This window comes from Porites lutea, chromosome 6 (genome assembly GCF_958299795.1).
Source record: "Porites lutea chromosome 6, jaPorLute2.1, whole genome shotgun sequence".
Lineage (NCBI taxonomy): Eukaryota > Metazoa > Cnidaria > Anthozoa > Scleractinia > Poritidae > Porites > Porites lutea.
In genome coordinates this window covers 10,411,278-10,437,980 of record NC_133206.1, presented here as the reverse complement: position 1 = coordinate 10,437,980, position 26,703 = coordinate 10,411,278, and the positions used below count along the sequence as shown (strand labels likewise).

Genomic DNA, 26,703 nt, shown 5'->3' with positions numbered 1-26,703 from the left:
AGAAGCCGGTAGAAAGAAAGGGAAAGAAAGGGTGGGAAAGAGGGAAGAAGATTCCACGAGTCTCCTGTAGCTCAGTGGTAGAGCGTCTGGACTAATAACCAGAGGGTCATTGGTTTAACTCCTATTGGGGCTGTTGGGAGAAATCGGATTTTTTTCTTCTGAGCCGCCTTGGTCACTCACTGACTAAAAAACATCTTCCTCATGTATTCGCCACGGTTAAAATTCGGATCACCATCAAATTTCTATCATTGCGCATAAACACAAATCGAAATTCCAGTCCTGGCAGTATGCACAGAATGTTTGTTACATAAACCTACAGTAGACTGGTGATCTTAACTCCTACAAGTTTCCTGTAACTCAGTGGTAGAGCATCTAGACTAATAACAGAAGGCCATAGGGTTGACTCCTGTGAGAAGCACTCAGATTTTTTCTTCCGGGCGCCCATCACCGAATGAAAAGAACATCTCTCTCATATACCACGTTCGTTTCCTGTACCCGCGACGACAAAGGGTGGAAATAGGGTGGTGGCAAAAATTACGCCACAGCTATCCTACCGTAGATGACCCACGTCGCAGGCGTAGAAAGGGAGGAAAAGTGGGGAGAAAAACGCAAGGGTTAAAACAGAGGGCTGAAAGAGAGGGGACTGGTCTTTATCCCCGCTCCCTTACTTTTACTTCTTGCCCCGCAGACAAAAGTATGAGCGGAAAGGCATAAATGACATGGCACAACGAAATACTGGTAAATGTATTTTATTCACTAAAAAAAAGCGCCGGTGAAACCAAACAACGAAAATGACTCTTGCCATCTAATACACTAGAAACCTTTTACAAAAATAGCCAAGTTCCATAGAAAAATACGTTTTTCACGTTTTCGGCGTGTAACACTCTTAAGTGAAAATATCTCCGAGGTTTTTACAAATTCATTCTGTCGTCGCTCGCAAGTCGTTAATTTTTATTACATGACTGTCGGGGACTACATACACGGCTGTACCTTAAAACGTTTTACAAACATTTTACTTTAACTGTACATAACTTCAGGATTTCAATAATATAACGTTGAGGCAAATACTTCTTATTACGACAAACATTCTGGCCTGAAAATTAAAAGAAAAGAATATCAACATCAGACGAACCACTAAAAAGCCAAACCATCAATATTAGCAACGAAGATGTAACTTTATTGTTTGTTATAATTAAGTTCAGATATAACGCGCACTCTGATTGTTTGAAAAAGCATGCTTTACGAGAGTATAAAACACAGAACTAGAGCTGTCACGCTATCTTCCAATAGTTTGTTTTGACAATTAGAAAGTAATGCGTGGGGAGTGTAACGGATTCTTTATCAGAAAACAAATATAGAAGCCTTGACAGTTCTCTGTTCTGTTGTAAAGCACTTAAGAAGTAGGGAGAAGCACCCGACTACGTCTCGTGTTTCCACCTACACTTCTTTCATACTCTAGCCGCTTCCTGCTTGCTTCACAACAGGACAGAGCACACAAGAGTCAAGGCTTCTTTATTTGTTACCAAACCAAATCTCGGGGACAAAAGGCGAAGAGCCAAAAAGGGTCCAAAAGTCTTAACTTCTTTAAATCTGATCAGTGATCCAAGAACTTGCTGTACCATTCAACAAGGTGTTCCAACGTATCCAGCATTTTGCATCCAAAATGTTGGATAAGGCTGGCCAACACCATGCACGTGTGGCAATACTTAAGAAAAATTTTCGAGCCCTTACAAGAGTGGTAATCCCAAAACTGCACAGACATGACGAAGTTAAAACGTTTAGAAACGAAACAATGATATGGGTGTTTACCTGCAAATATTAATCATGGCTTTGTTTGTTCTATTTTCCCTGTCCATCTTTGCCTTTGAACTTGGTAGCTGTTGGAAAAAAAACATGGCGGGTATTGAGAAATCGGAAAGGACAATAGTACGAAATTCGACATACATCTAGAAATCTATTTTCGATAAATATAATTACCATGATGATGACTCCACTCTTTTTCAAAATTTGAAATATTAAGAAAGACAGAGAACATACCAATGAATAATGTTACGGATCAAGAATCGGTTGCTCAAAATATTCAGTTGAATGCTAAGCAAGATTATGACCTGGTTAAGCGGTGCGACAAAATCACATTATCCTGTCTAAGCGTTTACAACACTAAATAGCAATTTTATTGTTTTAAATTTCGTTGTTATTTTGTTGTACAAGGCCTTATAGCATCTTATCTTACAGGTTACCAAACTGGTTTTTGTAATGACTTTCTTAAGTACTTAGCACAATAGCACATCCATTCTTGAACTGATTCGAACCTTACCCGCAGTTTGATACATGGCTACCCGAGCAGCTACAGAGCCCATGCCTGACGTTTCAACCTATTAAACAGATGAAAACCAACAGTTAGACATTAAATATTCACGACCCCTTCAAGCTCAAATAGAACCTCCATACAAGAACTGTATTTCAGTCAGTGGCACAAGGGACTCGGATAAAAAGAAATCGGAGTTCTCTACACAGGCGAACCTCTGACCTACTAGTTACTAATTCAGAAGCTCCATTTTGAGCTACAGGAGATTTGTAGGTAGTTTCGGCTCATAAGAGGCCTTTAGATTCTAGGACGAGAACAACTACGAGTACGAGATTTAACTAAGTTATTCCGCGTATTCTCAAATAATAGACACCCCGGATAGCTTCACTGTGCATATTTTTCACCAAAGCTGAGGCCATGAAACTAGTTTTTGTAGCAAATGTCTCTCACTTTCGAGTACATGGATGAAACGTTAAATAGCAAAGTCACGGTGAGGCATAACTGACGAATGAGTATAGTGACTTTCAGGTTTAAATAGCAGCTGCTTTCAAATTTGAAATGATCCGAGTTGCGCCTATAACTTTATGAACTTTGATACAGTCCTTTAGAATTCGACTCCAGAAAAAATCGCCTACATTCGACAAATTGAACGAGACGGAATAAGCGCGATGAAGTTTGAGAGCGAAGACACTTTTTCGGCCGTGACGTTTTTGTTACCGTCGCTGTAGTTGTTACCTAGACTCCCTAATAAAACTTATCCAATTTACTCACCCCTTTGGAAAGTTGCCTTAAAAAGGGTTTCGTTCTTCCAGCATCACTGGAGGTCTGTCTTGGAAGAGAACCACCTGAAGGTCTCTTCCAGACGGGATCAGTAACAGCCGGAGCATCTGACGAGGTCTTTCTTAGAGTTTCCTTGGTATTAGTGTCCTGAGCAGAGGTTCCCCGACTGTAGGAAAAGCCAGCAGCGAAGGAGTCCGACACAGGACGGCGTGAATCCGCTGAAAACGTGAGAAGACAGTGAGTTAAAGGGGTTATCTACTATCTTTTTAAAAAACTAAAACTTTTTGCCTTAACTGAATTCCAAAGATTATGGTTTAGTTTCGTTATTTCAGACTAAATTTTGGCATTGAAACTGTTTCCTGTAGTCTTTTACATCGGATAGCAAGGTTGGACATGGATTGAAACTTGAAAAAAATCACAAAAAATATTACGGTTTGTGTTCCCTGATGAAATTTGTTCTTCTTTACAAATCTACAGGAGCGTTTTGTTCACGGATAAGGGTACTAAGTACTGACTTCAGGACAGAAGTGACCTAAAACAGCAACATGCTTGTTACAAAGCCCCCTTTAAAAAGTAAACCAGACTTCGATCGAGGACAACTGACTGGTTTATGTTACTATAGATAGATTTCAGGGCCAAAACTTAAAATGTCCACTATTTAAAAGCAGGCAAAGATTTAGAAGTTCGCTTACCACGCGGAGTTCGTCTTTCAAACACTGGCTCCGGCTTCTCTTCCACAGCTGCAGCTGTTTTAGCTGCTTCGGCAACTTGGGCTGCTTCTGCTAATTGAGTTCGCAACTCATCCAACTCTTTCTTTTGCTTTTCGACTGTGAACTTCAACTTGATATTTTCCGACCTTTGCTCATCGTACATTTTCTTATAATCGTCCTCCATGTTAAATCCTAATGAGATGGAGTGTTCGGATTTTCGGCGCTCCAACATTCGCACCTTAGTGCGGTGCGAACGCACATCTTCGCTGTGTTTTTGAAGCTCATCATCCAATCTCTGACGGAGAGTTTTGATCTCTTCTTTATGTCTTCTTCTCTTAACTTCGAGAAGAGTTTCTAGTTCTTCGACCTTAAATTCCAGATCTTTAATCTTCTTCTCTTTTTCCCGCAAATCTGATGAATTAACAAGCGCCGCTTTTGCGCTCGCCCCGTTCAACACTCGCTGCTCCTGCTTCAACGCTTCAAGTTCTTTTTCGTGTCTTCGCTTGACCTCTTGAAGCGAGTTATCTCTCTCCTGCTTTACATCTTCTAACTCTTTCTCATGTTCCAGTCTTTGCTCTTCAATCACATCCTCCAAGCCCTTAATTTTTAATCTCAAATCCTCTACGTTTAGTATTTTTTCATCGCCAAGCTTTTGCTTCAGCATGCTAACCTCAGCACTGTGGGCGCTTTCCATCTCCTCAATTTTCAAATCCAGTTCCTCGATTTCCAATCTCAGACTGTCGTTCTCTGAAGCAAGAGTTTCCCAGTCGCCCATCTGACACTTTTCTTCTTTGTCACGTTCAAAAGCGTCTTTGTACATCTGTATTTCTTTTTGATACTTTCTATCAATGGACTCCATCTCTTTCTGCATTTGATAAATCTTAATACTCATATCCTCGGTCCTTCTAAGTCCAAACATGGTGGCCGCTTCAGATTTCTTCAAGCTTTTTTCCAATTCTGCCTTTTCTTTCTTGAATTGCTTTTTGCTAGTTTCAACTTCCGTTTCAAGTTCATCAATTCTGGCTACCGCTTCCTGCGATAAGAAGATCACAACTTTCGTACATTTCTAGTACTTAGAACTATAACCCCGACCTAGCCCCGAGAGGTCTCTATTACCTTGGAGGTAGGGTACCCCAACTAGTTACCGAAAGTTCATGGGTTACACCTCCGCTGACGAAACATCCAGTAAAACTAGACTGCGAGCAGTCTCTTACGCGACGCTCGCCGCGCGTGGCTTTGAGGAAAGAGGGAGAACTGCTCGCAGTCCACAGTAAAAGCTAAGACCTCTTAAAGATGTAGATATTAAATTGTTGATGCTCACAAAACTTAGTAGACCGCAAAAAAGCCCTTTTTTAACTAATCGTACGTCTGGGACGAGTTTGAACTCGAGAATGAGACTGGGGAAATTGCGGCTCGTGCGCTTCGCGCAAGAATTTATCCCCGACGCTTCACGCCTTGCGTGCAGTGACTTTGAGAAAAACCGATGTTTTACAATCTAAAAATTCAGCCATGATCACAAAATTTATAAGTGTGACAAAAACCACTGCGGTGTTAAATTTACTGCTTGAAACCTGGCTAAGGCAACGTATAACGTACCTCTAATGACAGCTGTACTCCCGCACGCGTAACAGTTTTAGACACTTCCTGGGAGACTGACGGACTCGAGTCATTTGAGACAATGGCACCGCTCCGCGCCACCTGGATGGCGACCAGCATGTCTGCCTTGAGTAGATTCACTTCCTCTTCATGTTGGCTATCTTTCAGCTCCAGCTGACGTTGGAACTCTTCTTTGCTGGTTGCTAACTCAGCTTCTAGATCCTGGATGCGCTTGCCAAGATGGGAGTCCCTCTAAATGTTCAGACAAACGGGAACAAAATTTAGCTCGTGACATAGGAGAGGGAAAGGCTACATGCTGCACCCCTCCTTGTAGACTACGAGTATACGATACGATAGCAGAGCGAGCGAAATACGCGAGCGCACGTGTTAATCACGACCCGCGAGGAAGGTGACAGACGGAGGAAAGAGAAAAAAAGTTTCACGCAGGCTCGCTTATTTCGCTCACTCAACTATCCCTGAGGAATATGAGGGACTATGGTAATGCCTTCAATTTAACGCCCTCTTTCCAATACGCAACCCCTCTCTAATTACTGCCCTACCTCAAAATATGTTTTCATTAAACTTCATTTCATACAACAGCCCGGGGCTAGTGGACTTTGCTATCTGGCTACGGGATATGTTGCACGAAATGCTGTAGACGTAAAATGAGATTACCGCTGCAATATTGCAGAATGAAAACACCCTAAGCCAGCCAGAGTACATTTCACAAAGGGGTGGCGTGATGTTCAAACTATAAAATATATAGCACCATTTCATGGAGTTACATTTCTATTCATTAGGGAGTCTAAGCAGCGACGTTTTTGAGCGACGCATGTCAACGGGAGTGGACTTTTTGTACACTTGAGCCGTGATTTGAACAAACTTTTAGGCAAATTGTCTCTATAAGAGTAGAGACACTTAGCCATACAAATTTGCGGCGTCAAGGCATATTAAAACAGAAAAAAAGCTTGACGTGCGTCGCTCAAAAACTTTGCTGCTTAAGATACCTAATGTCATCTCTCGGAATAAGTAACATCTATAAGGAGGCCTATACCTCGGCTTCCTCTTCCAAAGTAGCGTGAGGCACAGAAGACCTGAATTTCTTGGCTTCACGCAAGACTTCTTCGTGCTTCTGTTGCAGTTCGGCGATTCTGGCTTCGTAATCGGCACGCATTTTTGTCAGCTCATTCTGTAGTTCTTTGGGTTTTTGGCTACCGACCCCATCTTCAGAGTCCAAACGATAATTCTCTGATCTTATTGCTTGAATTACCGTCATCATGTCGTTTCGAGTTTGCTCCAGATCCCTCTGCTGTTTTTCCTGTAAAAAAGATTTAAAAAAGGAAAAAAGTCAGTTTGTTTTTTTGGCGGGAAAAATTGATCAGGTGGTCACTTCCGTCGTTTGTTGTTTCCCAAAAATGTTGTGCTTAATGCAGGAAGAGGACGAGATCTAACTGGAAGTATTTTCCGCGTATTCTCAAAACAGATACACAAAGGAAAGCTTCATAGTACTTTTTTCACCAGAAGAGTTAGCACGGTTATTTTTATTGAAGGAGGTTAAGCCTTCTCCCGATCGCAAAATAATAAAACTTCTGACTGTTCACTGTTCCCGCCACTACGACATTCTCGCTAAAACCCGTAGTAGAATGACGACGGCTACCACATTTTCCCGCAAAAATGACGCTGGTTCACGCGCGAGCAGTACTTAGTATTGAAAAAATCTCGCTTTCGTGGTCGTTTTTGTCTTAGATTAATTACCGCTGAGTAAACTATACGAGTGAACGTGATTTAGTTTCAGCGCGTGTTGTGCTTCTTACCCGTTCGCTCTTGAGCTCCTCGTTGTATTTTCTGCTTAGCTCCTCTGTTTCATCCTCCAGTTCTTTGATTCGCTGTTTGAGTTGCTGGACATTAGAGTCGTCCTTGGCGGGGGAGGCAACAGCTCCTAAGGAAGCCTGGAGAACGACAGCCATATCACGCTTTAATTGTTCCAGTTCTTCTCCGTGTTGAACCTGAAAAAGAACGCAATGAAATTATGTTAATAAAGAAACGAAGACAAGGAACGCATCACAGTCGCCAACGAGAGAGAGACGCACACAGGTTTTTACAGCACAATTTCCCGTTAAAGTAAGGTTAAGCACCTAACAGTGGGGGAGGACAGGGCATGGGAGCCTGGGAGAAAAGAGGGTGGGAGGGGTACGGGAAGAAGGAGAGGAAAAAGCGAGTGTTCATGTTAGTTCTAAAAGAGCGGAAAGCGGAAGAAACGGGGAATTACACAACAATGCTTAATATTTGCAACCGAAAAATAGCTAAAGAGAGGAGGCCAAAAGGAGGAGCAAAAGCCGGAATTGCACGGTGCGGGAGAAGGGAGGCTTGGATTCCCCCTCCCCCCTCCCCACCTTAATGACTTCCCTCAAGGGAAAGGGTGAATTAATAGAGTTTTGATTCGTCTGAGCAGAATCAACAGAAAGAAACGAGGATCCGGAACTTACGGTACGGATAGAGAAAACGAGGTTAGTAAGACATTAGGAAGTTTAAGCAGCGACGTTTTTTAGCATTGCACGTCAACCGGAAGTGAGCCTTTTCCCATTTAATATGCCTTCAAGCTACCAAATTTGTACTGCTAAGTGTCTTGACTCTTATGGAGACGATTTGCCCAAGTATATGTTTAATATCACGGCCCTGGAGTGCAAAAAGTCTACTTCCGGTTGACGTACGTCGCTCACAAACGTCACTGCTTAAACTCCCTATTGATAGCATGGGACCAAGCTCCGCAGTGGGGGAAAAAGCCGAAAAAAAAATCGGCGTCGACGCGGAAGATTGCAGACGATCCCGATCTCAGAAACCGCACACAAACGTTCCTATTTATAGTAGCAAACAATCGCTGAGGAGAGGAGATGTCTCAGTGCTACGTGAAACAGACCGGTCTCTGGTCGAGTTTCAGATCATACGGAAACCAGACGTGCGTGATTATATGAGAGAAGAATTGCGTGACAGTAAAAAAAACCATGTTAGCCAGCTCCAGTCTCGCTTTTACCGGTTCACAATTTTTCCACACTCATAATTTCTCCTATTTTTACGACTAACGTGCGAGCTCTGATGGTCGCGTGTCTGTTCAATTGATTCAGAAAATAGAGAGAATGTGAACACTTTAGTCTCAATTTTTTCCGGGGGCTGTGAGATAAGCGAATCACGCAAGCATAACAGAAATTCCAAGGAGTGGCGGGGGAGGGGGGGTGAGTTTTGCTTTTGCTAAAGTGTTCATTAAGTCTTCAGTAAATTATTTACAAGGTTGTCTGGATTCCATTGTGCAGGTGTGGATACCGTCACCCGTCTACGATCCGTTTACCTCATATCCATCTTCCGTTTACCTATCTATGTATGTATGGCCGCATTCATCCTACAGGAACTGAGCAACACTAATTAAGTGTTATTATACGCAGCAGGAAATTGTTCGAAAAACCAAAAGGTTAACAAGACAAGTACATCCAGTCTCAAACAACCTCACGGAAGAAGAGTGTAAACGCTGTTGTTCAAATAGATAAAAGTTATCTCGCAAAACTTACTGTTCATGTTGGGTTAAAAGCGCACAGTCGGTACAGTTACAACGACGACAACAAAACCAAAAATAGCCTTACTGAGCCACTTTAAACATCTGGATTTTTGACATTATGATAACAATGGAGACGTTAGCCGTAATAAGTTGACCCCGCAGTTTGATTACTCAAAAAAAAAAAAAGAGTCAAGTCATTTAGCGAGGCCCTTAAAGTCTCGAATCTGTTGAAGAAAGCTCACAGTGTGGCCATTCAAATAAAAAGCTGTTGAGTAGAACAGTAATTTGCCGTGGCAATATTAACCACTTTGACATTGTTTTCGAATGGAAACTTGAGAAAGATGGTCAGATTCGTTATCGGCCATTCTTGAGAGGTTGGAGGTCGATCAGTTAAAAAATTGACAAAACACGTACCTTGAGACTTTCGATCTCCTCCATGTATTTTTGGCTCATGTTCTCCATTTCGACTTGAAGCTGAACAACCTCGGTCTGCAGGCCATCTGTGCCGTCTCCACTGCTCCGCTTAAGTTTGTCCATCTCTCGAGAATGACTCTTCTTTAACAGTTCCATTTGACTTTCATATCTACCAGAAAAAAAGGCAGCAGCGTGAACAGAGGGATAAGTCTTTCTGGTATAGTCTAACCTTGCATCCGTCACAACAGCAGATGTTTGTGTTGGAGCATGAAGATCTCATGCCTAATGAAAGCTAGAAGCTTTCAAGTACCTCATTCCTGCTTTGTACACAGTGGAACGCAACGATCTGATATCCATATAACGCCCTCAAAGGATCTTCATAAATGAACACTCCACGTAGCACAAGTCTCTTGTGCTCTTCAATGCGATTCTAACTTCGATTGACCTGGCCGCAAGTTTGCATGTTTACCGACGTCAAACAAATACCAGGACGACTTAATTAGTTGAACTTTTGATCCTTGTACAAACGACGGAAGTAAAAGGGCTGATGTAAGAGCCGCTACCCATTTTTTGGCTAATTCATTATGCTATATGCCTTCCCAAACATTGTGGGTAAGTTGTGAGGAGAAAAAACCCTGGAAACTTATAGGGTCTGCGCTAGGATGACGTAATGGAAAAAGCTTGATAACATCGACTGATGACATCGACACCCCACCTAGTCTTCCAATTAGAACTCATCTTATGCGTTTTCCCGTCCGTTCAGTGCGTTTCTGGTCTCTTCTACCCCGAGAAAGGATTTACTAGAAAGGTCGCCGCTCTCGGAAGGTCACTGCAACCTCTTCAAGAGGCCGATAGACTGAAGAAACGAGGAAACGCCAGTTAAAGCTAAAGGTGAGTTTAGAATAGCATTCCAAGGAGTTCAGATAGTAGGACAAGGGGAGGAAGAAGTGGAGAGCCAAGCAAAAATGACAAGGGAGAGAGGGAAAAACGTGTTCTTCTTCTCGCCCCTTTTCTTGTGCTAGAATTCAGTCAGTCTTTTTTTGACGTTCTAAACACCTTAGATCTTCTTTGAATCGGAGATAAGAGTAAAACTAAGAATTAAGTCCCCTCCTTTTCGAAAGGTTGTTACTATCGAGCGCTCGCTCGGGGGGGGGGGGGGGGGGGGGGGGGCACTCAAGGAAAGTTTGGGTAGGAGTGTGCCGCCGAGTCCTTTTAAGACAAAAAACTTTCATTACGCAACCCTGTTTAGCACAAGCAACATTATTTTAAGGCCCTGTTTACGAGGAGGGAAGGTAACCCTGGTGTTAGGGTTACCCAAGGACCAGGGTTACCCTAGCACTCGCACATTTCTTCCCTTTTTACACGACGTGTTTACAAGGCAGGTAGGGTTACCCTAGCACTGTACATAGGGTAACCTTGCCTGAGTGCCAGGGTTACCCTACCTGCCTTGTAAACGCTCTGCTAGGGATAACTCGCCTACCCGGTACAACTTTCCTCTGTCATGCGTGTTGACAATTTGAACGGAATTATCCAATTTCTGAGCTCAATTATAAACATCTGAACAATATAGGGTATTTTCCACATACGGTGATAATATTTTCCCGTTTTCTAGTGAATTCAACGTGTTTTCCATAGAGAACTTCCAGTATTTTTGGAAATTTTGGACGTTACAAAGAATGTCACGCATGACGAAACACGTCAGCAAAGCTGGTAAAGTTGACCCGGTGACAGGGTAACCCTACCTGTGAAATTTGCTTGTAAACCAGAGCTAAATTTAACCCGCTTGCTAGGGTAACACTCTCTCCTTGTAAACAGACCCTAACCCTGATTTATTTCGTTTCACATACAGAATACAAATGTAGGCCATTTGCACGATGGAGTCACTTTACCACTACTAATAGAACACTTCCGGGTATTGCTGGTTTTCAGTGTCACGCCATTCAAAATAGATCAAAATAAAAATCAAAACCGTTCAATAGATAAAGTCCAGAATCTTGGAAATGAAAGGAGGTAAATATGCAAAGACCCTCGCCAAGATACAGGTCAGAGGAATATTTCGTATACGAGATGCCCGAATAAATGTTTTACTCAAACTTATAGAGATTTGTATGGAGACGCCATGCTGGTGTTCACCTGGATGAGCTCCAACATGGCGGACGGAAACCAACAGAAACATCTGTTACCGTTTTTGGCTACAAAAGCGTGAATTTATTCTTCGAGAAACTCATAAACATTAAAGTAATACTTTTTCTAATACGTGAACTGTTTAGATAGCAAAATTTCCTGATATAAGTCATGTTTTTATCCTATATGACAGCTCCCTTGGCCGTCATGTAAATACCATGTCACGCAAAAGCTTAGAAATTCAGGCGTACTCTATCACAAAACCAAGACCCAATTTGAAGCGAAAATTTGTATGAAAATTAGTTTTCAGCTACTCTAATGCATCGTGAAAGTAAAATCTCGGTAGGATCGATAGTTTTTTAGTTTGAATTTTTGTGACGTCATGTGAAAACCAACAATTGTTTTCTTGTGCACATTAGGGCCTTTGTTATCTAAACCTTGCTGGGATTACCAAATTTAAATATGAAAGAAAAAACGAAACGAATTCTGGTCTTATGTATTTTTTAAACGCAATTTCATGGAATTAGAATGTTTGGAAGTAGAATGTAGCAAAAAGGAAACCGCCAACCTTCACACTATTTCTAAAGGCGTCCGATCCAAAAAGATACCCCGTTTAAGACATTAAATAGTGAAATTGTACACCCTGTACCCTGAAAACCATACCCTGCTCAGCGGCACATACAGCTGTACCGTTTTCGACCAAGTAAGGGAGTGCCCCCCTAGCGGAATTTTTAGCGAAGATGGCTACCCTTTTGATAACTGCTCGATTGATCTTAGGGACAATTGGGGGACTGTAATCGTTCTAAGTGTAACTAGCTAATTGGAAAATACTTCAATTTTATACGTCGATTAAATGAGTATTTTCCTTCGTTTTTAGTATGATTTTGAATCTGAAAAAAAGGAAACTCTTAAATAAGAACCAGGGATAAAATTGGACCATACATACTCCAGTTTACTAGAAGTGCTGTAACTTTGGAGTTTAAAATCAGTCGTTGTGTTTTGTAACCTTTAAAACGATAATTATTCATATCCCTTCGGGAGTACTTTCACATGCTGGAAAAAAAATTACGCCTTGCAAGCGAGACTGCTTACCTTTCGGTCATTTCTTTCAACTCCGTCTCAAGCTCACTCACTCTAGAGTCCATTTCCACCCCACTTTCTGGAATTACTTCCTTGACGCTATTTTCCAAGATGGCTTCCCGGCGAGCGTTCTCTAATTCCTTTTTATGTTGCGCTCGTACTTTTTCCATCTCCTGCTGATGCGAAGCTTTAAGTTCGCTGATGTCAGACTGCAAAGTTATAACTCGAGACGTCAGGCGCAATTTTAGTTCGTCGTCCTCAGAAGTAGCCGCTCCAGACACTTGTAATGTTTCTTCATTTAACTTTCGCAGTTCATCACCGTGCAAATTTCTTTCCACGATCAGTTCTTCTGCGAATTTCCTCTTCGAATCTTCCAGCTCTGTTTGTAGTTGTTTCACCCGCGTTGCCTCTATTTCCCGTCTCTTTTCGCAGGTCGCTAAACGTTCTACCATTTCTTCCACTTTCACGCTTTCGTTGACGACGTCTTGACTCTCTAAGACTTTAGTTTCCTTCATTTCTTCCACCACCTGGCTCACTCGCATTCTCTCGTCGTCAAGTTGTCTCTCCAGCTCCTTAGAATTCCCTTTTTCCTCACTGATGGCTAATTCCAACTCTTTGATGTACTTCATTGAAAGCTCCATCACGTCTAGAATACCACATTTCTCTTCGTCAAGTTGCTTGGCTTTAAGGATTAGATTTTCTCGAGTTTTGACGAGCTCTTCTTCTCTGACAGAAAGATTGCTTTCCACTCCTTCAATCCATTCAGCCGTTTCTTGTTCGACAGTCAACCTTCTCGCTAACTCTTCAGCTAATTCTAGTACTTTCTCTTCGCTCTCTATAAGTTTCAAGTTTTTATCCTTGGCAAAATCTTCGTACTTTTTGATACGCTCTTCAGCATCCGTTAGCTTTTTCTTTAACTCAACCACGTTGATTTCTTCGTCGTCTCTTTTGCTTTTTTGAAGCTCAGCACTAAGGAGTTTTTCCTCGACTTCATAATCCATTAGTTTCTCCTCAGCGGTGGCTAGTCTTTCTCTACTTTCCTCGAGTTCGTTTTCTAACACTCGAATTTTATTTACCAGATCAACAGCACGCTTCGAGTCAGGCACTTTCTCAACTGACTTATAATCCCTTAGTTTTTGTTCGTACTCAGAAATCTTTTCGTTTGCCTGTATCAGTGACTTTTCCGTTTCAGACAAGTTCTTTTCTTTGTCTTTCAATTCCAGTTCAAGTTCGTCGATGTGTCTTTCCGCATCCTCTCTGAATACCATTACTTTAACTTGCTTTTTAAGCTCATATAGTTCATTATCTTTTTCCTTAATCTTTCTAGCCTCAGATTGAAAGAGGTCTTGGGCATCTCTTAATTTTGTCTCCAGTTCTTCGAGACGAAGTTTATCCCGATTAAATTCGATTTCCATCGCATCTCGCTTAGCTTCTTCTTCTTTCCTCAACTCCCGTTCTCGTTTTGCATACGTTCTTTCATTTTCGAAGAATTCGTTATCTTTACGTTTCAAAAGTTCCTCTAATTCAAGCAGACGGTTTTTACCCGACGCGACACGCAAGTCATTTGCTTCTTCAAGCTCCGATAACTTAGCTTCGAGTTCACGAACTTTGTCCTTGTAAATTGAAATTTCCTCCTCTAAACCAACAATTCGTTCTTTCACATCCCAGCGCTCTCCCTCGTCCGTCTCGTTCTCAGTTTGAAGGAATATCTCCCGTTCCATGCTTTCAGTGAGCTCGCTTTCGACCGTTTGAAGTCTCTCCTCCAATTCTCGATTCTTCTCCAACACATCGGCATTTCTGTCTTCCAGTTTCCTCAGTTCCTTCTGCAAAGTCTCGATTTCATTTCCTTTTCTTTTCAAATCACCCTCAATTGCATGTCGCTGGCTTTTCAAGCTTTCTATTTCTTGTTTTTTATCTTTCAAAGAGTCCTTCAGCCGCTCATTTTCTCTGTTAGCCAACTTTAAAACCGATTCATTTTCTTTACGTTTGGCCTCATTCTTTTTCGACGCATTTTCCGCCAATTCAAGAGAAGATTTCAACCGACCGAGTTCCTCAACAAGCGATGCGCTATCGCTTGACGTTTTCTGGAGCTTTTCAAATTTTGGCTCAGGGAGCTTTTCCACGGAGGATGTACTTGTAGCTGTAATAGTTTCCGAGGCCACCCGTTCTTTCGCTGTGTTCAACAGCTCAACAACTTCTTTTGAAAGTCCATCTTTCTTGCGTTCATCCGAAAGCGATTCCAGTTCTGTACATAATCGGTTATTCTCCTCTTCAACTTTCAACCTTCGTTTCTGTTCATATTCAAGTTCGAGATTTTTATTCACAAGTTGATTTTCTACTTCGGCGAGCTTTCTTTCATTGTTGCTTAGTTTTGACTCGAGCTCTTGCAAAAGAGATCTCGTGTACTTTGCGACTTTCGAACGACTTTCGTTCGCTTTCTCAAGCTCTTTCGACTTCACTAACAATTCCCGCTCGTTTTGTTTAAGCTTCTGCATAAGAATAGAAAGTTTCGATTCTAGATTTGGCTGGTCACTTTTTCCTCCATGTCCATTTGCTTCAGCCCTCAAGCTAAAAACTTGATCACTCTCTGGTTCCTCGCCAGCTAAAATAAGCTTTTCTTTTCCGCTTCCTTTCATGGAAGAAAGTTCGCTTTTCAGTGATTCAATATTAGCTCTATGAATTCCAATAATGCTGTTTGCTTCCTGTAAATCAGCTTTAGCTTCAGCAAGCTCTTTAGCATGGATAGAAATTTTTCCTTTATGCTGCTGAAGGAGTTTATCTCTTTCTTCCAACTGTTGTTTCAGATCTTTGAGTTTAGTTCTAGACTCTTGCAGTTCTTTTTCCTGAAACATAACTGCCTTCTGATAATCCTTACACTGTGCGTTTTCTTTTTCAAGTTCTTTAATTCTGTCTTCTTTAGCTTTCAGCTCCTGCTCAAGCATGTGTGTTGAGTCCTTTTGCCTCGCAGATAACACACTCTGTTCCCTTAAGCGTTTGTTTTCATCTTTAAGTTTCTCCAGTTGCAGCTAAAAATAAGATTTCAAAGAGACGAAATCAATTTTTATAAACGGTGGGGGTTGGTTATCCTATAACAGAGATATATGTAGGCACATATCTAATTGATACTAAGGGGATAGCTGGCAAAAATTGAATTAATAATACACAGCAACCTGTAAATTATCTCACATTTCATTGCTGTTTAATATTCCAAAGCAAACAAGGAAACGCAAAAGTCATATTTCTTTTCTTCACCCGGTATCAGTAATACAGTCGAAGCTCTCGTAAGCGACCTCCTCGGAAATTCGAAAAATTGGTCGTAACTAGAGCTGGTCGCTGACAAGAAAGCGTTCTCATAAGTAAGAGCATTGTAAAAGAAATAGTGGGTGGTCGCTTACAAGAGCTTTAGAAACTCATTAAAAATTCATAAAGAAAAAAGAAAAGAATTAATCGTTAATTAGTGTCTTTATATGTTTATATGTGACATGGACACGGCTAAACTTTATGTCCAATGTTTTAGACTAATTTGAATAATTAGTTTTAGAATTTTAATTTTAGAATATTTGCTGAGTATGACCGTTCGACGGATCGAAACGCACCAATGACATTATCAGTCTCATAGCCAATAACATCACAGCTTCACTGACAGACAACCAATAACATCAGGACTTAATTCACCAATCAGGTCAATAACCAGAGTTTAATAACATCAACTAATACGATACAACTCACTTTGACTCTGAGGATGACTACCACACAGGTTGTCAAAACATCAGTCTCTGTCATCAACAACAGTCCTACATTGTGCTCAGGACTATGTGCACTTGGACGATCATACTCAACGTACTTATGAAAAGACTCCTGGGTTCAAACCTTTCACAATGTATTTATTAATCGATCTAAAAGGGCAAGAAAGTACTCACTGATGTTTGTTTTTCCTCCGTGTTCATGGATGCTCTGGTACTTGCAGGCATGCTGCTGAGAGGGGTTGAGGCCACTCGGGAAACAGTAGACTTCCCAAAACTAGGGACACGCCCAACACTAGATGAAGAACCTGACAAAGATAAAGATATTCCATAGTACTTCACATCTGCATTATTCCATATTTTTCAGTATGATATTATTTAAGTGGTGTCCCTATTAACTAGCTAAAGAAAAGTTAGCTTACATGTACTTAGACTTTTACTTAAAAATTGCATATATTTGTATTCTTTGTGTTACAAAATAATAGTTAAAGAAAGGAATTGCCCTGTTTAACATCACACTCAAGGGAAAAGAAAAATATAAAAGTTGCTCACTTGAGGTAAACACATCTGATTCAGTTGAGCTGGCACTGCTAGTGCTAGAGTTACGACGTGGAATATATGCAGGGGAAGCTTGAACAAATGGCTTCAGCACCCGTGACCAGTTATCCAATTCAAGCCTGTTCTCTGCCTTCAGGTAATAGGTCTTTTTACCAAGCTTCAAACCAATTGAGAATGGTTCCCCTGTGTCGCCCTCACCAACAAACATGCCACTGCAAAGGTCAAGATTGACTGTGCCATCTAGACACTCTGTTGAGCAATTCTGTGAAAATAGAAGGCAGAGTAAATACTGTAGCAGAATACAGGTGAAGTTCTCAACAGCAAACCAAGTAAGCAGACACATAATTCTCTCTAAATGGAGCTAACAGCTTACAACAACAATCTTTAATAATCCAAGAACAGTATAAGGAATACTTAGGTGACCACTAATATGGGAGGTTAATCGAGAAAAGAAGTGTGACATCACGTTACCATGGTAGCAAAATTTCGGGATTACAACAATAGGGAGCTTAAGCAACGATGACAGCAACAGCAATGAGAACGCCAAAAAAGACTAATAAACGCCCCCCCTACACTGTTTTGTTAGACACCCCTCTCTAATAACTGACCTTGGCTAATAGACACCCCCTACGAGAATAAATTTATTACTCTAAAATACTAGGAATTAGCAAAAAGGAGCAAATTCATTCAATTTATTCAGTTTCTTGCTTGATTAACAAGGCTTTAGGTATTTCATCTCGTTCAATGTCAAGTTCCAAGCAAGGATATGATATTAACTTGCCCAGGGCACCCATTTATAACAGCTTCAGCTGATGGGTTTACCCTAGTTAAATATGTTATTATTATTATTGTTTTATTAGGATAGACTAACGATGACAACACAATAACCCTGAGCGAGGATTCTGATATTGATGCTGGAATTTGAAAGAGTGATATCAATCTCTAGATGGTCTAGACACATCATTTAGTGAAGTGCATATTCCGCTTTTTAGACTCTCTTGATATTTTCGCCAAAAACATTATTGTTAAGCTTGTTACAGTTATGAGAATAAACACCTCTCATGCACCATAAACACCTCCACTAGGACCCCCAGTGTCTAATCTTTTAGATCATTCATGGTAAGTTATTTTAAAAAAACATGCAAGTTATGATCCGAGCCGATCCTCAACCAGAAAATGAAGTCAATTCAGAAAAACAAAAAGTATACACAACTACTGTCTCTGAGTACTTTATTTAAATTATGCTGACTGGTACATGTACCTTTTGAAGTGCTGCAGGCTAACAATTTTATTTTGTGGGCTTCTGTCATAGTTCTAGACTTTCTCAACCAGCAGGGAAATTTCACGACTTCTGTGACGTGGGTTACTAAATTGAACCTAGCGGCAAAGGCAGCCTTCATTCATAAAATTCCTTATTGTGAGATACATGTTTACAATACTTTTCTGTTAATTGGTTGACAGGATTTAACACGAGGATGCTCGTGTAGGCAGATTTGTAGCAAACCAAAGCCAAGAGACCACATATGGCCACCCCAAAGGTATCACTGAAAATTGCCACTTTTCTTTTAATCATATTAGTTGTACATGTAAGTTTTTTTACCTCTGATCTGAAGGCCAATAGTTTAGCACACCAATTTGCCTAAAATACAGGTTATTGTAGGTCTTAAAATGAAGACTTTAAGCCATACTCCTCTTAAGTTAAACCCTTTAAGCCTTGATATCAACATTATATTCTCTTCACTGTTCTCCATATATTTCTTAATGTACTGTTTGAGAGAATTTGTTCAAATATCAAGAAATTTAATCAGTGCTGATCATTTCATTCATTCTCTTTACTTGTACATTTGATTTGACAGTGATGTTGTTAGGAGAAATTTGATGCTGATCACTCTATTGGGCTTAAAGGATAATTAAGCCAGGGCTGAAATGTTCAAAGCCTGGACTGCCTTCTCCCTAAGTTAACTGTAAACAGAGAAAATAAAATGCCATGGTAACTTAACTGAATTTACTCATTCTTCATTCTTCAGTGTATTATCCCCAACAAAAAAATTCTAGTGAGATACCCCATTAGAACTGTTTTCATACTGCCAATGCTTTCACACCCCAAGACCACACAAAATCAAAAGATGAAGTAAATGCTACAACGTACATCTTTTTTTGTAACATATATTCTTACAAACAATGTAAAGTGTCAACGAAAGGGACCAGACAATGGTGTCATTTCCACAGACTCACAATGACAGAAAAAAAAATTCAGGTTGAATATTTACGATTTGGTAAAAGTCTTTCCTAGAAAAATTCTAATATTAAATAGCACTTAAACTTGGATCCCATACATGTGCATGTAAATTGCTCCAGTAATCTCAAAGTCGAAATGAAATTTGAGGTAAAATATAAGAGGAATCATTTCTGTAGATTTCAAATGTGAACCTAACACAAAATTGTTGACAAGTGATTCTGCTCTCTGACATGGAAATTTGAGATGGATGAATCACCTTTTTAGTACTTGCAGGATTAATAGGGATTAAAAAAGGATTTCTGTTTTTCATAAATAATCCTGTTACACTGACAACTACCACAACAAGAAATTTATCTCATTTTATAAAGGTTAATTGTTCATAAAATGAAAACATATAGATTTAGTGAGACGAATGTCATCAAAATGATTATCCCCAAAATCAAAGTGCATTCAGTGTTAATAACAAGGAACATATGTTCTGCATGTAAGTGTTGACTGTTCTAGGTTTCTGAAAACATGAAATCATTTATGGAAGAGAATTTTAATGCAAAATTTATTAATTACACCACTTTGAGGGTTAGTTCATTTGTACTGGGAAAATATACACAATAACGTACTGCAGATTGCAACTGCAGAGTATTCGTTTACCTTCAGTTGGAACTAAATCAAACAAACTCTCAAGCCCACGATTGAAATAACGACACTTCTAACAGACTGGTTAGGAATCTAAACTTGTGCATACCAAGGGTCATAATTAGACCGCAAAGAAATTTTTCTATCCCGAGGGCAGAAACAATAACTACTTCGGATCAATCATAAGTGCATGTATGCAAAAACATCAAACAGTTTTCACCGCGAGTAATTTAACCAACACCGAAACCGAGTGAAGAAATTTTAAACTGTTCGTCTGATCCATGTTTACAAGCCCTTCCTTCCATTACAAACTTTGAAAACCGAGAGAATATTGTGCATGCTTGCGCTTGCACAGTTACACTGTCTCTCTAGCATGCACCAACGAAAGAATTATACATCAACTTAAGCATCAAAAGATTATTCAAAAAAACCACTCTATTACAAAATTAAAATCTCACATGTCAAAATAAGTTCTTTCCAGTGAAGAGCAAATATTTGCCCGCAGTGAGTGAAGTCGGGCGCCTATACAATTTGTATGCAAGAAACATGAACTTCTAAACAAAATATTTTTCAGCGCTGATTTCAAAGGTGAACATAAACAAAAGTCTCAGTAAGATATTAAAAAGAATAAAGAAAAAAAATTTAGTCATGCCCTTTTGAAATGAAAAGTTATATTGACTAGAAATACAGCTCAGCTCGTCTCGAGTGAAAGTTTCGGATGGAGTGTATTTACCTAGCGTTGTTAATTTCAGCAACGTGAAAATAAATTTCCTACCTTCTCTTCGTCGTGATAAAAATAATCGAGTGTTCCGGTGGAATTTAGCACAAACCAACGTTTACTCCATCGCTGGAGAATAAATAAAACAAGACAAAACAGGTGCGTTACAAATATACATTCCTCATCAACAATAATAAATATCAACAAATTCCCAAACGGTGCAAGGAATATATCGTGTCACTCACCGTTGGAGTAACTCGTCCTTTCTCGAGGGAGTCTTGGTTTGTGATACAAAGCACTCCCGATTTTACTACAGTTCTGATCCTTGGATAAACCTTATATAAAACAAAAAAATAGAACCTGTTCACTTAGAATTCGAAGACAAGATTCAAAATCAGTGAATTGTAAAATGACAATATACGGTAGAATATAAACGGGTCTCGCGCGTACAAGCCGATTAAAATTTGTGCGATCGCATCGAAAATATGTAGACGATTGCTAATACTGTTTTCGTACCTTTTGAGCAGACTGTTTTCGGGAAACGATTTGATGAGGCACGTCTGGGCCAGTAACGGAAGAACTGTGTGCTTCGCGGAGCTTGAAGCAGTTTTGACACTTGCTACTATTGAAGACATTTGGTTTGAAGTTTCTGCAAGCTCGGTCAGCCATAGTTAAAAACACTTCACTGCTGTTTCATTCTCAAGTAGATTGAGCAATCGCCGCCTTCTTTCGATCGCCCTGTTTACCAGATCAAGAGGCAAGGAAGGTGCCGCTTTAGAAATCCACCTTAAAAGCTTTTTGTGAGGCTTCTTAGAGAGTTTATATGAAATATTATAGTACATGTACCTCCATTAGCGACGCCCCGGCTGAGTTTGATCCTTTTATAACACTCTTACTGGGCATGCGTGTTCCGTGACAAAACTAACCTCGCCCTACCCTACTAAAAAACAATACAACTTGCAGAAATAATGTTTCTTCTCTTTTTTTTTTTTTTTTTTTTTGACTATTACAACTATTATTTTAAAGGGAGAAGAATTTTTTGGACCTTTTTTGCGCTAACCTAGTCATCTGGCCTCTTTTTTGAAACGCCAGGATTTTTTTCTACTTCGTAAGAGTTTGAATCAGGCCCACTTAAATTCATTTACTCAAGCACAGAGCGCTATGCGTTCAGCTAAAATTTCCTAAAGTTGCGGCTGGAATCATTTCATTCATTTGAGACCTGGAGACCTCGAACGGCTACCAGGATTTTCGCTTGAACTATGTAGCTGCCCTTTTGTCCCAGGGGAATTATTTCACGCTGCCTCTTTAGCAACACGCCCATTGGGTGCGTGGACAAGAAAGCTGACATTTTAAACTACTGATGTGACCGCGTTAAACGATTTGCGGCAACCGGGAAGTGCATTCCATGGGAGTTTCATTCGCTACGTGGAATTTTCAGAATTTTTAACCAGATTTCCTCTCTAATGCAAACCACCCAGGCTGGTCCGCAACCATTGGTCTTCTCTCTACTTCTGCCGATTACGTAGAATATATTTCGCACGTCAAACTATCACTTCTTTCCACATAGCCTGGATGGGGTACAAGTTTATCGCACAGTCAAGTACTGCCTACGTTAAGTAGCTGAGACTCATTTATTTCATACACCTATGCGGATCAGGGAGATTGAGAAAGGACCCGCAACAATTGAATTTGTTTGTAGTTTTAAAATAACTAAGGTGATGTCTTATAACACGTCATCGGAGCAGTTGAAGCAAATTAACCTTGACATTCTTTGTTATTTGAATACCTTCGCAATTTATAAAACAAGGTGGTCTCACAAAAGGTCAGTTCATTCTTGCTAATTTGTCCGAAAGATCATTTCAAACTTATATACGGAATGTTCGAATAAGAGAACACACAGGATACGGGAAAATCACCTAGGTTTGTGTTATCAAAAAAAAAAGCGTAGAGATAGGTCACCACAAGGGTCTGCACCATATCCTTGCTAATACTGACGCAAGTTCCTGAAACTTGAATGAAGCCGGGGTTTAATTTCTAAAGGAAACTTTGGTGTTGCGTCGGTGGAGGAGTGGAATAGGGAGATTTGGTTTCATATTGAGTTGGTAGTTTGGCCGCCGTAGAGAGATGGAGGTCACGCTGTCTTTTGATGAGCCGCTAGCTAGCGAATAGGGCTAGCGCTCGATCCCTGTCCTCTTCTCTCCCTATCCAAAGCTGTGTTGCTTAAACTTGATTGGAGAGACGGGAAAGCTTCGAAGAGTATCTTGAGGCATTTTTCAAGACTTTTCGGGCCAGGTGACTCATCTTATCGAGTCGTAGTTGCTTGAGCCGGATCAGTCGGTCTAACACTCCGTAACAATTTGGGAATTTCAAGAAATCTTGGTTAAATCTTTGCCCACCAAAACTGAGTTTTTTAAGACAAGTGAAAGAGGACGACGAAGCCTCCATTACTACCCGGGGGGGCTCTCCCATATATAAGCCATGTACGTATGTGCCGCCCCAAAGGGTAGGGTTTTTGCGCCGTTTTGGTCTGAGAACAGGTATAGATTTTGCCCATTTTGGTCTGGCATCGGGTATGGTTTACAAGGGAAGTACGATCGTGTATCAAAATGTTCGTCGTTTCAACTCCAAATGATCAAGAAAGAAAGTGTAATATGCGAATTCGAAATAGATTTTAAGAAATCTTTTTGATACAATGATGACACATTCTCTGTTTTATGTAAACATGTAATGTAACGTTTTGAGACCACCCCCAGATCTGAAAAAGGATATGGATTTTAGAGGCCAGGTCTGAAAACGGGTGTGGAAAATGACACTTTTAGATCTGAAATAGGGTCAGGATTTCGAGAACCGGGCTGTACACCCCCCCCCCCAAGAAATCCCAGGAGTACCCCCCCCGGCATCAGCATCCCTTCAGTAAGCGCCCTCAAAACGTAGTTTTCTTTTCAAGGGCAGACTTGCTTCTCATTTTCACTCAAAGATCCCACATTAAACAAAAATATCACATGTCATAGATACTGTACAACTGACGAGGATACGTCGATAACACTGTTGTCGTTCTTGTTAACGATGTTTTTATACTACTTACGTTTCAATATCAAACATTTTAATCATCTTTGCTATGAGGGCCTGCAGTGCCATTTAAATACTTTAGATATTGCGGCATTTTCTCTGTCTCTTAAAATTCTATGGATATTAGGAATCCCTTTCACGATTTCCATTTGTATGAACGTTTTAGTCCTTAAAATACGCTAATTATCACATAATTAACCGAACATGATCTTCTGGTTTTGCTATTGAAAAGTTACATATATATTACCCAAAACGTACGTGCTTTCAGGACTTGGAGGTAGGAAGGAATGGCTGAAACTTTCAAAAAAGGCGCACCAAAAGTTTGGAAGTCTGACCGTATTATTAGTGTCATAGATTTCAAAGCTTATCTTATGTTAGGTTTCCTTGATTTTGTTGTTGTTGTTTTTTCTTTTTTTATTTAATCAAGAGAGAGAATGATCATTCTCTCTTGACTTAATACTATATCTGTCAGAGTGTCAAACTGGAAAAGCTAAAGCAAAAGGGGAAGACACCCAATTATTTATCTAATTACTAATAGGTTCGCCAATTCTTGGCAGGGTTGCCGCAATCTGCGCATGGCCCAGTTATTGAGGGCCCGTAACAGTCCCCTCCCCCCGTAAGAGATCGACCCAGGAGGGGGGGGGCCATCTCTATTGTTTTCATATGTTTGTCTGTGACCGATTCATCACTGCCAGTGTGACCGCCACATAGCAACGGGCGAGAACTTCGTATTTGCAAAGAACACCATAGCCATTCGAACAAGAGAGGTCGGGGAAAAGATAAAAAGCTAGGCCAATATTGCTGTACATCGCCAATTTGATCATAAGTGTGTGAGCTTTGTTGTTGCTTTTATCTGAAAATCGTCTTGGTATTTAATGACCGTGATGTGATTTGTTACTTTGTGTCGCGGGCAGTGTTGCGGGATCGCCATCTTCTTTACGGGACCAGCAAGGTCATAAATCTCCTATTCTGAAGGGTAGACGTTGCCCATTTTCGAGAAAAAAAAGGAAGTAATTTTCGATTTAGAGGTCACACACGGTTATATTCCATATATTCTTTCGCTGATTAAATCGGCGACCGTGCTTCATATCAACCCCTTCGAGTGTGGTCCTCTGTTTATTTCTTAATTCTCCACCAAATTCAGTACATCTAGTTTGTTCGATTTTCTACATTGATCGGCCCTTTGAACGCGAAATAATGCGAAATAGCTTTGAAAAAGCTAATTTTTCTTAAAAGTGTCTTTGAATTCATGATAAATACAGCTTCACCAGCTTCAAACAGGGTTTACGGCAAAGAAAAATGGTTTTAATATAACAAATTTTCTTCACCTAAAACTCAGTGGCACCGTGGCGCAGTGGCCAAGGATTTGCTTGCACGCGCAAATGAACTAGGTTCGACTCCCCGCGAAGCTGTTTTCTGTTTAGTTTTTGTTTGTTAATCCAGTTTTTTCTAATAGTTTTTTTCCCTTTGGCTTGTTTCCCTTTATTCTTTCTGCTGACCGTGGCTTCACAACTTTGCGAGGTTTATGCGATTACATATTTCTAGTAACTTGTTTTTTGTGTTTGTGAGGTACAGCTTAAAAGCCCTATCAGTAAACCACACACACAAACAAGTTGCTAGTTCATATTTTCAATTTATTGTATATATCCTTTTAGGTTTAAAACTTAATTTTCTGAAATAATATTTTATCGTTAGGTCACATTGTAGTTAGTAATATATACTGATTTAGGTTTGGTTCCCATTAGCGACATAATGATCATAATCATAATCATAAACATAATCATAATCATAAAGTTGTTATGACCTAGTGGGAACACCCAGATGCAAGGAGTGGAAATTAAAGTATGGGGCGCCGTATTGGACATTATTGCGATGTGTCAAATAAAATGCTAAACGTCAAAAGTACATGCCAAACTTTTTATTTCATATGCTAAACGTCAAAAATACATGCCAAACTTTTTATTTCATATGGTAAGTTTGTTGGAACCATAGCAAACTCCGAAAATTCATTCCGAACTCACAACTCCGTTACCTTTTTGCCACCAAGACATTCTAAACTGCATTCCGTGTGCTAAACTTTATTTCGCGTGCTAAACTTCATTTCGTATGGTATGATGCATCGCGCGCCTCGAGTTGGACACATCATGTCAATTACACGAGGCCTGAAGTATCTCACTCAGGCACTCGTGTTCAATATGGCGGGAGAGAGGACCAAAGCTCTAGAAGCTTTGGCCAATATCGCAAGGCAAGCAAACAGAATACTAAATCAATATGACAGCGGTACATCTAGCGAAGTTGAAAATCAGTTGACGACACCTTCACCTACAGCTCAAATGGCCTCGAGGTCAGCGAACACAAACTCGTCGGCCACCTTGCGTTCGTCAGGTTCATCGGAAAGTGTAACTCAGGCACTACTGCGATCATTTCCATCATTGGCGGCGCGAGGCTCAAGCAAACGACGAAGTTCATCAGCTTCTCGCTCAAAGTCTGCCTCATTTGCCTCAACATGTTTATGTGAAATAACTTTGCCAAAAACCTTTAAAAGGAAAGATGACTTCTTTATGTCACTTGAAGCTGTTATAGACACCAATGGAAAGTCTTTCAACTGTTTTTAAACTGCACTTCTCTTGTGCTATCTATAAGGCCTAAAACTTCCTTATTCAAAAAAATTGTTACCACAGCATCATAGAGTTGTAACATTAATTTTTTACCTTTGTCTAGGCTGAGGTAAGCATTGAAAATTTCATTTTCCTCTCAAATTTACCAAAAAGTTTACTACCCACTATGTTTTGCAAACTGTTGAATTTTCATTGGTTTTAAACACTTGCAAAGGTCAGACAAGCTGTTGTAGAACTTAAGTGACAGTGTACATTTTCAAGTACAAGAATCCTTTGCTTTTGATAAAATGTTGGGTTTATTTTTACAGCATTGAACAGCTTTTAAGAGGTGTGATGTTGTTGGTTTTGGCACTGATATCAATTTGGAAGTGTTACATGTGGGTGGCCGTTCAATTTTAAGAATAACTGCCATGTCAGCATTAAATGGGCAGATTATCAGTGCAAGACTTATGAATTTAGGAACCAAACAAGGGCAGCTTTTTTAGTTCTACCTTAAGGTATGCCAGTTTTTGGCAATGAAGAAGGTGTTTTGGGAATCATTGGCTAAAGCATTTAGAATAATTTAT

The 26,703-nt window shown here is 40.2% G+C and overlaps 1 protein-coding gene across 1 annotated transcript; it reads right to left on the bottom strand.

Moving 5' to 3' along the window:
• Positions 1-739: 739 nt before the first annotated feature.
• Positions 740-21,326, bottom strand: LOC140942313 (uncharacterized). The gene is made up of 15 exons (XM_073391268.1): positions 20,967-21,326; positions 20,696-20,785; positions 20,508-20,579; positions 16,855-17,122; positions 16,480-16,610; positions 12,572-15,585; positions 9,356-9,524; positions 7,209-7,400; positions 6,449-6,712; positions 5,395-5,646; positions 3,781-4,831; positions 3,080-3,306; positions 2,318-2,375; positions 1,810-1,877; positions 740-1,093 (listed from the first exon to the last, which is right to left on the bottom strand). Exons 1-14 carry the CDS (start codon positions 21,117-21,119, stop codon positions 1,840-1,842), a joined length of 5,979 nt encoding a protein of 1,992 aa, XP_073247369.1. The 5' UTR covers positions 21,120-21,326; the 3' UTR covers positions 740-1,093; positions 1,810-1,839.
• Positions 21,327-26,703: the final 5,377 nt, after the last annotated feature.

Bases quoted from the DNA above. Each gene is read 5' to 3' on its own strand.
- LOC140942313 (XM_073391268.1), bottom strand. From the start codon at position 21,119: ATGGCTGACCGAGCTTGCAGAAACTTCAAACCAAATGTCTTCAATAGT. The intron at 20,580-20,695 runs GTGAGTGACACG...TTTATTCTCCAG, and splicing joins AAGGACGAGTTACTCCAACG to CGATGGAGTAAACGTTGGTT. The intron at 1,878-2,317 runs GTAAGGTTCGAA...TTTTTCCAACAG, and splicing joins AGCCATGTATCAAACTGCGG to CTACCAAGTTCAAAGGCAAA.